Source organism: Chaetodon auriga, chromosome 23 (genome assembly GCF_051107435.1).
Source record: "Chaetodon auriga isolate fChaAug3 chromosome 23, fChaAug3.hap1, whole genome shotgun sequence".
NCBI lineage: Eukaryota > Metazoa > Chordata > Actinopteri > Chaetodontiformes > Chaetodontidae > Chaetodon > Chaetodon auriga.
Genome location: NC_135096.1, coordinates 17,584,564 through 17,597,266, shown reverse-complemented (window position 1 = coordinate 17,597,266; position 12,703 = coordinate 17,584,564). Strand labels below are relative to the sequence as shown.

The window sequence follows — 12,703 nt, the reverse complement described above, 5'->3', positions numbered from 1 at the left end:
GTGCACGGCTCCTTTAAATGTTAAATGCAGCAATAAATAAATAAAATTAATACAACCACGTCTGTAATATTTCATATTAACTCTGACCTTTAACCTTTTTACACTCCTCCAGTATTTAACATACACTCTAACATTATGTCTGTGCACATATCTTGTGCAATATTACATATTTATTTAGTACTCATATGTACTTGGACACTCTTCTTGTACATAATGTACTTGTATATAGTTGATTTTAGTTGCTTTGTATCCTGTTTCATTGTCTCTTTGTTCTTTTTCTGCGTCTCCTTTTTATTCTTGCTGCCTGGAACAGTGAAATTTCCACATATTTGTTGGAATATTCAGTTATGGCACTTGGTCAGTATATACCATCCTGAGTGGATGCCTGCCATCGACTCGACTTTAACCACACGTGCAGGACACAGGAAGCAGACGCTGACTCTACTGAGGAGCACACAGCTGGCAGAGGCCTGTAAATCAGCCTGTGGATGCAGACGACTTCAGCTGTGACTTTGGATCCTTTACCTTTGATCCATGGCGTTGGTGTTGGCCACGGAGAGCGAGGCCATGGCGCTGACGGCCTCAGCCTCCTCCGAGTCTCCTCGCTTGGCCTCCAGCAGGGAAAGTCCCAGCCGCGGTGAGTAGCGGTGCACCGAGCGCCAGTACTTACCTGGAGAGGAGGAGGGGGGCAAGACATAAGAGGAAGCAGAGGGATAAGACCCCAAGATGCCATCTGACAGACGTGACTGTGTCCATCTGTGTGTGTGTGAGTGGCTGAGGGTGAACTCACTGTGAGTCTCTAAAACCTTCTCCAGGGAGCGGACAGCGTTGGGATTGGGCCTCTGCTCGAGGACGGCCTTCGGCAGCGGGTCCAGCTGCACAGAACGCAAACACAGAGAAAAAGTCAACACGAGTATGGAGCAAGCTGCATTTCCAATACTCTCCACAAGGGGCTGATGTGGAAAGAGTGCAGCATGTGACTTCCTGGTGACGTCAAACCCTTTAATGCCTGATGAATCTACTGCCGGCTCGTGTTTGACCAAACGCATCAGAAACACTGAAAGTGATCAGCTGGAGGGCGCGCAGGGAGTTAACGGTGCAGATTTCACCGCTCTCTGACTGATTCAGGCAGAACTTCATTTAAAACCTTCCTCATCCGACTCACTGCTGCTCTCCTCTCCAGCAGTGATACATCAGACTGGGATTAGTGCAGTTTTGTCCTCAAAATAAATTCTCATTGTTTGTTTTTCCATTCCATGGCCAGCACAGCAGATTAAAACAGGATTAATCTGAATGACGTCTCCAGATATTTACATGGCTCCACATCCACAGGTTGGTCTGCAGTCGTGTCACAGACCGATTCAAAGCGGGCTGACTGTTCTTCATAAGGAACTTTCATTAGGATTCAGACGCTGCGTGTTACCTCCTGGCCGAGCAGGGCGGCCACGCAGGCCTCAGAGGCGTCGCAGATGGCGGTGAGATCGTGACCCCCCTCCAGAGCCAGGACCACCCGGCCTCCAGCGAGGGTCATCAGCTGCCTGGTCAGATAGCCGAAACCTGAGGAAAAGAGGCATTTTAGCAGCAACTCCAAGAGACTCTTTGTTTTGTGTGGTCCACTGCTGCAGCGCCAGATAAGAAACACACTTCACGTAATCTCACACTCACACTTGGACGTCAAAGTGTAGCCGCCCAGCGGTGGAGGGTGTCCCTCCACAGCGTCGAAGCCAGAGGAGACCAACACGATATCTGGGGCGAACTCGTTGGCGATGGGCATCACCACTGACCTGAGAGGGGGAGGGTGGAGCGTGACGGTTACACTGAGTGACAGCCAATATTTCAATGTGAATGGAGAAGATACTCAATCCTGCAGACATTCATTCATCAATCAGCAGCATTTTTATGATCTCTTCATCCTTTAGTTCTCCTTCTGCACATTTTAGATAAACGTTTTTATTAAGAAAAAGCTGATATTTCAAAAGACGGCGACTTTTCTTGCGTCTTTGTCCAATTTAAGAAACCTTTGAACACTTCGTTTATTTCGCCGTGCAGGTTGTTGTGTCTGCTACCTGAAAGCAGCCAGGTACTCTGCATCTCCCATGGGTGGATCGAGGCCTCCGGTGAAGGCGACATTGACGTTGAACCCGACTCCGGGCCCACTGCCCACCTGCGGAGAGGCACAGGTGTGACTCATGTTCACACGTTCAGGACGAACTTCCGCTTGCTTTAGTCACTACTTTGTGAATTTCGGTTCTGTCTGGACTGATGTACGCTGTTCCCAGAGGTCCAATACATTTTAAATACTTGTAGAATCCTCTGGAGATTATGCAGGAGTCATAAAACAGCATATAAATGAATTTTGAAGCACTGAAGGAATTTTCATTTGATGCATTTAACGAGCTTCTGCTTCTCAAAGGGACGATTTCTCTTTTTCTTATCTTTCTGGACTGTCAGTCAGTTAAAAAAGTAGATTAAAGTCGTCATTTGGGGCTTTTTGTCACTATTTTCTGTCTCAGTCATCCATTAAAAGTGAATCCTGTGACAAAATGTTTCCCACAATGCACTGGGAATGCTCCGCTCAGGTTCGCTGACAGTTAGCACGCGCTCACCTCGTCAGGCGCTCCGCTTCCGGGAAAGAAGTTGCCGTCATCATAGCGATGAATAGACAGGTAAAGGACGTTGGGGTCATCGTAGAAGGCTTGCTGGGTGCCGTTGCCATGATGAACATCCTGACAGTAAACACATGACATCATCACAACCTTTGCCACGATGTGTGCCTTTCAGAAAACTGTACGTACAATGATGATGTGATGACGTGAGACTGACCCAGTCCACGATGAGGATCTTGCTGACGTTGAGTCTCTGCTGCAGCAGTTTGGCTGCGATGGCCACAGAGTTGAAGTAGCAGAAACCCCTGAAAACAGCAGCAGAGAGAAGCTGTTAGAAACTCATCAGCGCCGAAGCACTTTCTGCTCCGCTTTCATGTCTTTACAGTTCATTTTAAACACGACGTGAGGAGGATATGAAGAATAAACAGAGAGGTTTGAAACAGCTGCCAGAATAAAGGCACTCAGTGCTTTATGTGCAAATAAACTCAATGGTTTATGTAATTTCTGTTCCAGACTGCCTGTTCCAGCGCTGGTATTTGTATATGCATAGATGAAGTGTCTCCAGCTGAGCGCGGCGACGGCTGCGGCCTTACATGGGAGTGCTTTCCTCTGCGTGGTGTCCAGGAGGGCGGACCACAGCGAAGCCGTTCTGGAGAGAGAGACGGGGTCTGTTAGCCACCGCGGCACTGATCACCCCTCAGTGTTTCCCCTGTGTTTACTAAGTGGTGGTAAAACGCTGTAATTTGGCCCAGTGCAAACTCAAAAGATGAAGAGTGGAGGCTCTAATGGTTTGAAACGCAGCGTCTGAATGGGAAACAGGCTGACATAAAGCATTTTTAGCACTAGCTGCTACTGCTACAGCGCCACCACAGCATTAAATCAGAGAAAACAATAAAAAGTGACACAACCAGAGTTAGCAAATTATTTCTGAGCCTCATCCAGAGCAGATATCACCGTGTTTTCAAGGTCATCATCCATTCATTCTGCGCGCAATCACAGTTACCTTCAGCTCTCGAGTGGCCACTTTGAAAACGAGCTCCACCACGGAGCCGACAGCGAGACGAGCCGCGCTGGACGAGTGGACCTCGTTCCAAATGGTGTCGCTGTCCACCTGGAGACACAAAACACAAGTGTCCACCTGAATCCACGACATGGAGATAAAGTGAAGGGACACTTCAATACTCCTCCATCGTCCTGAAGCTAATACATTTTGAGCATTTCTTGCCAATTACGTTTTATTTCCTACATTAAATTTAAACTGTGAAATGAACTTTAGCCTCAGTCTGTTAGCATGAGATCATCACCTGAGACCTGTTAGCTTCAGCCTCAGTCTGTTAGCATGAGATCATCACCTGAGACCTGTTAGCTTCAGCCTCAGTCTGTTAGCATGAGATCATCACCTGAGACCTGTTAGCTTCAGCCTCAGTCTGTTAGCATGATACCATCACCTGAGACCTGTTAGCTTCAGCCTCAGTCTGTTAGCATGATACCATCACCTGAGACCTGTTAGCTTCAGCCTCAGTCTGTTAGGCTGGTGTTTTAATTCACTCTGCGAAGGTGAATGTTACTCACCCCCACTCCTCCACACGGTAGCCTTACGAACATGGGAGTGATTGAACCTGGTGATCAGAAAAGAAACATTAAAACATGCCTGGATAGGAGCAGTTGAGTTATTCTAATGCTCTGTGTGTGTGAGTGTGAGTGTGAGTGTGAGTGTGTGTGTGTGTGTGTGTGTGCACTTACAATCAAGTTTCTGTCGGAGAGGGTTGGTTCCATACAGCAGGACGTGGGCTTCAGAGTGAACCGTCTGCAGCTCTTCCAGCGTGGCCTTCCTCCCACGGATACACTACACACACACACACACACACACACACACACACACAGAGGGATACAACTCTCATATGCAGTTTACAACTTTGCGTAATGTTCAGCGTGGAGTGTTTTCCTCTTCTAACACACCTCACACTGCGCTCTCAGTCCAGTCTCCTGCAGCCGAGACCAAATGCTCTGAATCCGGCCCGCGTGCTCCGGGTGGCTGTTGGTGTTTCCACACATACACTGGTGCTTCTGCATTAAAGAGTCGTACACCAGGCCTGAGGGAACACACACAAACACACACTCCTTAAAACATGCTGAAATATCTATGGCGTGCAAATGGAAAAACAGCCGTAGCATGAGGCATCTTCATGGCGGTAAAAGTTGAGAGAAGGAAAGATCTGCTGCAGGTCAGAGCCGGATTCTTCATTTGTTCTCCGCCTGTTTATTGTTTTCATCTTTGTTTAAAGGCTCAGATGTCTGAGAGAAAGACAAAGTGGGTGAGAAAGGGTTTTGGCAAGATTAGCTCCTCCAGCTCGATTCTTGCTGCTGCCAGATGGAGGCCGGAACCATTACACCATCCTTTGGCCAATTCACCTGCTTTTTGGATGGAAGTTTCTCTTTTCACTCCCCAGTGCATTAGAAAGGAAGTGAAATTCAAAGCCAAAAACTTCTCCAATGAATGCTCGAGGCAGAGCAGAGTCAGGCTACGATTGTGGAAACAATAGATAAACAGATTCGGTGCAACAGAACAGAAAACAGACTGAACATCAAAGACGACGAGCAGCGGTAGATGCAGAAAAGATGTTCGGTGAGAGAGGACGGGGGTGCCGACCTGTGGTGAAGCGAGGTTTGGTGGGAGGATCGGTGGTGGGGACGCTGATTGGGAAAGAGGACGCTGAGGCCGGGGACGACTGGGCCCTGGACAGGGGGCGGTGTCCCGGGAAGGAGATTGACAAGCCGGCAGCCTCCATGGAGGCCTGGTAGTTTCTGAGCTGATGGATGCGCTGCTGCTCCAACAACAAGGCCTGCTGCTCACACAGAAAACACAACGACAAAGGTGAGTTATTTAGAGAAAATGTATTACAGGACTAAAGGGAAGAAAACTGCTTTGACATTTTCTATACTGCAAGTACAACTTCTGGCCAAAAGATGGCAGCCAAAACAAATGATGCAGCTTCAGTTTCCCCTCAGCATTTAATTAGAGATGCCGTCAATGAGCAACGTTTCCACAGCACTAAGTACAATCCTGCGTCTGGTTTGGGAGTCTTAACCTCCAGAACTCCCCCAGGAGCCCCGACACGACATGAGGGCCAAGCAGAGTGGGATCAATTCTCCAAACTTCCGACTGATCCTCTCAGCTTCCGTAGTTCTACAGCCGGGCACGTTTCCCCGTCGTCTACCTGTCTGAAGAGCAGCTCCTGCTCCGCCTGCCTCTCCCGCTCCCTGTGCTGCTGCAGCGCCTCCTCCTGCAGCTCCTGCGGGTCAGGGGGCTCCTGCTTGATGGTGACCCCTGGCGGCAGAGCCCCTCCGTCCTGGTGCTCCCTCAGCTCCTCCTCGGTCTCCTCCGGGTGGCTCTGGTGCTGGCGGCCCACGGGGGACTCGCTGGGCTTGGCCATCATCTGCAGGAAACAGGGGGGGAGGGGAGACGGGGGGGCGATGATGCTACGATGTGAAATTTATTTCACAATAAAACAGCAGGATGTGACAAATCCCCTCCAACGTGTGAGGCGGCATTCAGACAAACGGGCACGCTCTCCTCTGAATCAAATTCCTGGCAAATCACTCCTTTCTCTGGAGCATTCTTCTTTTAACAAGCTTAATTTGGATTACTCAGTCAGATTGGTGTCTCGCTCATTTCAAACCTATGCGCTGTAATTGAATGTGAGTGGCCGCTCCGCCGACTGTACTCTGGGGCAGAACGTGTCTCATGGAACAGAGGCATTCCACGCTCCCTGTTGTGCTGCTTTTCAGCGACTCATTCTGGGATCTGCTGCTCGCCGAGTAGTGATTCAGTTGTCTGTTCATTCACTTTTCACTGACAGGGGCCATTCAAAAGAGCCATTCTGGGCTGCAGAGCACTCGCCTCCATGGTGCTTAAGACTAAGAGAACAGCGTCAACAATGAGGTGTTTGCTGGAACTCTCAAGAGTGGGCTACAGCTACAGGTGTGTGTGTGTGTGTGTATGTGTGTGTGTGTGTGTGTGTGTTTCCCAGAGCTGTAAGCCTCTGGGTCTCTTGGCACAGAGCTGACACAGCATTGACGTCAGAGCATTCACCAGCTCTCATTCAACCCCTCCTCCTCTCCTTTACTGTTCTTGTCTCCTTTGCGTCCAAACAAACTTCTCTCACCCCCCTCCCCCATTTTTCATCTCCTCCCTTGACCCCCGCCACCCCCTCCTCTCTGCTCTACTTTCCCAGACACCTCCTCTTTATTGAGCTTAAATCAGAGTTACGGACCGACAGTCCAAAACACAAAGATATTCGTCTTACGATCATATACGACAAAGAAAAGCAACTGGAAGAAGAGACGTTTTTCCATTTTTGGTGTAAAAATGACTGAACTGATAAATTCACTGTCACAACTGGCTGCAACTGACTTTTTCAGACTAGTAAATTCAGTTTTTAGTCTATAAAAAGAAAAGAAAATGCATCACAACCACAGCTCAGAACGTCAGGTATCAGCCAGACGTTACTGATCCAATTTAAATGAAGTTTTCTGGTTTGTAGCACAAACAACACACGTTACATGTGTCTGCCCTCATTTCAGGATACAGTACAATAATCTCACAAACTCCCTCGAACAATTAAAATATGCACAAACGTCTCCACACATAGTTTAGAGGTTATGTTTTCGGTCTTTTTACACTTTCGAGCAGGTTAAATAAGTAAGTTACCACCTGACACAGCCAGGCGAGCTGTTTCCCCCGTTTACTGCCTTTATGCTAAGCTAAGCTAAGCTAATCAGCTGCTAGCGATAGCTTCATATTTACTGCACAGACATGAGATTCATATCAATCTTCTCATTTAACTCTCAGCCAATAAACATATTCAGCATAATGATGAATTATTCCTTTTGATATCAGCAGAGTTTTTGTATTTCTGAGAGATCAGAGAGTCTGAGAAGAGCAAATCCTCAGAGAACGTTTTCCCCGTTCAATGAAATGATCAGCGTCGCTGTCAGTTTATCTTCTGTTAATTGACTAAAATGCGACCACTATTTACACTTTAGAATTTAAAATAAACTATTGGTCCACTTGTGTTCTGATTAATCTGACAGAATAAAACACTACTTAACGTGGACGGTCCTGACAAAACTCCTCGGCGTGCCGGAGGCTGTTATAGAGATGTTTGTGTGAACAGCCGCCACTGGAGAGCTCTGAAACATACGGAGGGAGTGAGAGAGCAGAGCGGAGCAGGGGGAGGCGGAGGAGGAGGAGGAGGAGGAGGAGAGGAAATCCCTTGTTTCATCCACCCACCTCTCCTCCAGCGAGTACTCCGCTCGAATAGGTAAAGCCATCCAGAGCGGCGGCTGCTCGCTTCCTCCCTGACCATATAAGGCCGAGGCTTCCGCTCTGTTGCCATGGCAGCGCACAGTTACCTCGTAGTCCGTGGCAACTGTCTCGGCCACAGTCACAGAGACGTGGATGCAAACATTCACACACACACTCACACACACACACTCACTCTGCTATACATGTTAACCCACACCTGCCTCCGCCTACTCACAAACAAAAATACTACAGAGAAAGAAAACGGCGGAATAAAATGAAGGACTTCACACACACACGTCCACAGCCAACACGCTACTGGCTGCCGCCTACACAAACAAATACACTACAGCGCCTGTGCCGGCCCACGCTGGCTTACAGCCCTAATTAATTATCAGTTTATTTGAATGCGATGTCAGATCTGCGGCCCCTTCGTCACCTGCCTTCATCAGCACCGCGCTTATATAACAATAATAATGATGACATGTGCAACACACGGGGAAAACAGCCATGGGAGGACAGAAGAGTGCACATTGTAGCTTATGGATGGAAGAAAATGAAGGTTAAAGTGCCTTCCAAGCCTCACCTTGTTGAGGTGGAGCTGCTGCTGCTGGAACTGCTGCTTGTGTTTCTCCAGGAACTGCTGGTGCTGCTGCTGGACCACCAGCTGCTGCAGGGCCAGGGCCTGGGCATGAGCCTGCGCCGCGCTCCCCTGGGGCAGAGGGGCCGACTGGGTGCGCCCCAGGGGCCGGTGCTGCCGCTGCAGCTTGGCCATGGATGCTGCCGGCGACATGGACAGGCCGCTCACGCCTGGGACACAAACATGGAAGACTTTAGTTAGAGGAGGAGTGTAAACTCTCCACGAGGAGAAGCTTCTTCGAAGGCTGTCTGGGAGAGCGCTCAAGAAACAAGAGGAGAGACGGCGGCGTCTCAATCGAAGGCGGCTGTGCGCTCCTTGCTGCCGGTTTGATTACCACACAGAGGTTTGACTTTCTGCACTGTGTCGATACAGTGACAGCACGCTTTAAGCCTGATGCCTTCAAGTTCTTAGTTTGGGTTTGGTAGATCTCACTAAACGTCTGGTTCGAGTGTGGCAGAGAATCAATGCACGTTGAGGAAAGCTTTTTTCTCTTTGCTCGAGACTTCACATTTCTCAAAGGTTGGAGCCTTGTCAGACCACAACCTGACCTTTAACTCTGCGCTGCACTGAGGCGAAGCTACGAGACAAACACATGACGTCCTCACGTCAAAAAAACAAATTCCTGATTTCACTATTACTGGTGTTGGACCTAAGATTAGTCAGCAGATGTATTTGTGAACCAAATAAAAACAACCATCTGTGCTGCCATACTGCAGTTCTTCTATTGTGCTGATGGGAGGCAGGAAAAGCGAACAGCTTAGTGCATTTACAGCGTATCATCCGGGTGAGGAAAGTAAGAAAAACAGACTCCACGGAGCAAACGATCTGAGAGGCCTGATTACTGTGGAAATGTCAGAGAAAAGGACTCGCCGACTGTTTCTGAAAAGGCTGCTAACGCGTCGCTGTCGCGTGGGTTTTAGGTACGGAGACTTTTCTCATGGCTGAAATCATGACTTTCTCTTGTCTGAGCTGAGCGTTGCTGCATCTGGCCTGTCGCTGGCTCCCTGCTCGCGGCCCGTGTGTGGGCGTGTGCACGTCCTCGTCTGTACGTACACATGCGTCTGTGTGTGCGTCATTGCCCATTCAGTGCTAATGCCCTGCTCAGAATAGCAGCGAAATGGTAGTCAATGAATGAGCTGATGGGAAAGAGCACACAATGCGACCATGTCACACTCTCATAGCATACGCTGACATATGAAAGGAGCTCATTAGTTTGAGCAAATGAATGGACGTCTGTCAGTGTGAGGGGGCGCGCAGTGCACCCCTGACACACATCTCTGTGAGTGTGCTGACGCTCTGTCTGTTTTTCTGTGCCGCCACAGACTGAAAACTGAATAATACTTTTAGTCAGAGTTGCATTTGGAGATTTTTCCTCTCATTACTGTCAATTTCACCAAAGCTGCAACCGCTAACAGAGCTAGCATTGCTACTCACTGTTCATCGTAAAAAACCTCCATCGGTACTCCTACCTGTCACCAGGGGGCTCTGTGCCGGGCTCTGCTCCATGAGCACCATGTGTTGAAGCAGCGGACTGTGCGCGCCGTGCCCGCCTGTTCCCGCCCCGGCCTCCGCCAGGTAGGGGGTCAAGTGGCCACCGGACAGGAAGGGAGGGCTGAGGGAGAGGGCCGGCTGCAGACCTCCGTCCTGCTGGGCCGACGTCACCTGGAGAGCAGGGACATGGTGAGGGCTGATTTTCAATAAACGGTCACAGACAGTAAACACCAGATAAACAAATTCCCAGATAAATAGATGCACAGTCAGTCTGCAAGCACTTTGCTTGGCAGCGGCTTCCTCCTCACATTGGAAGCAGCAGTGGCCGTGGCAGTGGCGGGCAGCCCCAGGGTGATGTTGGGTAAGGATGGTGAAGTGTAGAGGGACAGCTGGTTAACGGAGCCCCGCTCAGCACCGCTGCACAGCCTCTGGGCCAGAGACGCCTGGGAAGCACATTTAAATGATTTATCTGTGTTTGCATCATGAAAAAAACAAGAAACACTGCAGCAGTAGATGTCCACACATGGGGAATGAGCAACGTTTTCACCCTACTGGCGATTTAAAACCGTCCCAGCCACAAGCCTCCTCCACACTGCCTGAGTGCCACTAATGGCTGCCACAAGAGCATGTTGCCAGCTCCTCGGCTGTGTTCTTCCTCTGCAGATCACTCCCAGCCTTAGTGCACGCTGCAGGCTAACAGCTAGCAACTGCAGCCCAGCACACAAAACAGCAAAGCTTTCATCATTTGTTTAGAATTTAGGTTTATGTACATTAAGTGCAAGTGTCGCAATATACGTTCTTCCGGCTTCATGTCTCAGGGGCACGATTCATTTCATACAGTACGCTCAAGGCGTGATACATAACCGACAAAAGACAAAATAATGCAAATCTTTACAAGTAGCTTTAAGAGGTTTTGGGTTAAAGGGATTTGGAAGTGCCTTTAAATGAAGACATATGTGGGTGTGTTACCTCTGTGTTGTTGGAGACTGACACAGTGATGCCGTTCTCGTTGGGGATGTTGTTGGAGCTGTTATTCGGGGAGCTTGGGCCTGAGCCGGGGGCGCTGCTACACGCAGAGTCTGAAGCACACACACAAACAAATCAAACACACAGAAGAAGAAAAACGCAGCAGCGTTCTGAGCACCGGACAGCTGTCTGCGCGTCCCTCACCTGCCATGTCGAGCGAGCGTTTCTTGGCGGTGGCGATGGGGCTGTCTCGGCGCCGCAGCAGAGGACTGCTCCTCCGCTCGCTCACCTTCTGCTTCAGCCTGGAGCGCAGCTTCAGGTTGGGCTCCGAGGCTGAAAGGAGGGTGGAGAGAGACAAACCAAACACGGTGAGTCATTCATTCATTCATCCGCACATGATCTGAATGAAGTACGAGAGTATCAGCAGGAAAGGGGAAGAGGAAAATACAAGAGTTCACTTTTCCACTTCAGCTGAGCCAAATCAAGAGCTTTTCTTCTCACTTCTGGGATTTCCTCCATGAAAATGATCAGGTTTGAGTGAAAAGGTCAAAAGCTGCTGCGTTATTTGTGAGAATAAATGACTCAGAATTCAGGGGTTTGCTCTCGAGGTGATCGGCCCTGCTTCACTCTCACGTACACCCTGAACTGTGTCGTGCCTTCACAACAATTAAACCACAGCGCTGCCATCTACCTCTATTAACTGGTAACTTGGTGATTTTTGTTTCTTGCCAACTCAGCCGCCAGCAGCCTTGTTGAGCCTCCTTGATGTTCCATAGATAACTGGCGGCGGTGCAGCTTTGGGCAAATCAATCAAAAGGGTGGGAGAGTTACCTGAGCTGCAGTCTCACAGGCTTTCATCTTAAACTGGGAGCTCCACGCATTGATCTGTCGTGGAGCGCCGTCCGCAGAGCCGCTCTGTTATGAAACCTGTTCGGTACATGCTCCACTCCTCCCTCCTTTGTCAGCGCTCTCTGAATATGCCAAATTCTGATCCATTTTCCCAACGACATTGTGGCTAAGAAGCAATTAGCTCCAATTTGGGAGCCATGTCTGATTGCCTGAAGGCCTTCTGGTCTTTTGTGTACACTGTCACAGACTTGTGAATGGAGACAGGGAGGAGGGAACGGCATGTCACCTTGGCTCCTGCCATGGAGGCAAATGCTCTGTTTGCTCTGCCCTGCCAGTCAGCAACCTTGGATAATTTCGCTATTCATTATCCAATTTTTAATCATCAAAGGACGGCTAAATCCAAGGCGTACACCGCTAACCCAGATTATGACATAACCAGATTAATCTGCTCCCATATTCTTACTTTAAACTGAGCGTAAACATGCACACACTGAAAGGGACAAAATTCCCTGAAGGAAGCATCAAAAACTTGCTCCCATTCACAGTGTCAGGTAAAAATAAATGTGATAAAGAGCAAAGTGTGAGCGACGGAACAGAAGCACAAAGAGCGAGGAAGAGCTCAGACAGTGTCAAACCAATTAATGTTGGAGGGAGAGGAGACGGTTCATTACAAATCAGGATTTCCAACATTTTACATCTTTGGAGACAACGAAGATGAAAGCATGCTGCCTCGAAAATGTAGGTCAGCAGTGTGGAATGGACAATTCTGCACAACAAAGCTAAAGCACGCTAACGTAAATGACCTAAATGTGACTTTCTGACATCTGTTTTTCCTTTACAAACACA

The 12,703-nt window shown here is 49.0% G+C and overlaps 1 protein-coding gene across 2 annotated transcripts in view; it reads right to left on the bottom strand.

Annotated features, from left to right (window-relative positions):
• The window catches only part of LOC143315979 (histone deacetylase 4-like), a 53,292-nt gene that overhangs the window by 3,742 nt on the left and 36,847 nt on the right, over window positions 1-12,703 (bottom strand). For both annotated transcript variants that reach the window (XM_076723622.1, XM_076723623.1), the window contains 19 exons: window positions 11,213-11,341; window positions 11,012-11,121; window positions 10,351-10,485; window positions 10,021-10,213; window positions 8,498-8,721; window positions 5,825-6,043; window positions 5,257-5,452; window positions 4,566-4,699; window positions 4,350-4,452; window positions 4,179-4,225; window positions 3,610-3,717; window positions 3,200-3,255; window positions 2,824-2,911; window positions 2,607-2,726; window positions 2,067-2,164; window positions 1,666-1,784; window positions 1,424-1,557; window positions 791-875; window positions 526-670 (listed from right to left, as the gene is read on the bottom strand). In XM_076723622.1, coding sequence (XP_076579737.1) covers window positions 526-670; window positions 791-875; window positions 1,424-1,557; window positions 1,666-1,784; window positions 2,067-2,164; window positions 2,607-2,726; window positions 2,824-2,911; window positions 3,200-3,255; window positions 3,610-3,717; window positions 4,179-4,225; window positions 4,350-4,452; window positions 4,566-4,699; window positions 5,257-5,452; window positions 5,825-6,043; window positions 8,498-8,721; window positions 10,021-10,213; window positions 10,351-10,485; window positions 11,012-11,121; window positions 11,213-11,341 — 2,443 coding nt within the window. The remainder of the gene's footprint in view (window positions 1-525; window positions 671-790; window positions 876-1,423; window positions 1,558-1,665; window positions 1,785-2,066; window positions 2,165-2,606; window positions 2,727-2,823; window positions 2,912-3,199; window positions 3,256-3,609; window positions 3,718-4,178; window positions 4,226-4,349; window positions 4,453-4,565; window positions 4,700-5,256; window positions 5,453-5,824; window positions 6,044-8,497; window positions 8,722-10,020; window positions 10,214-10,350; window positions 10,486-11,011; window positions 11,122-11,212; window positions 11,342-12,703) is intronic.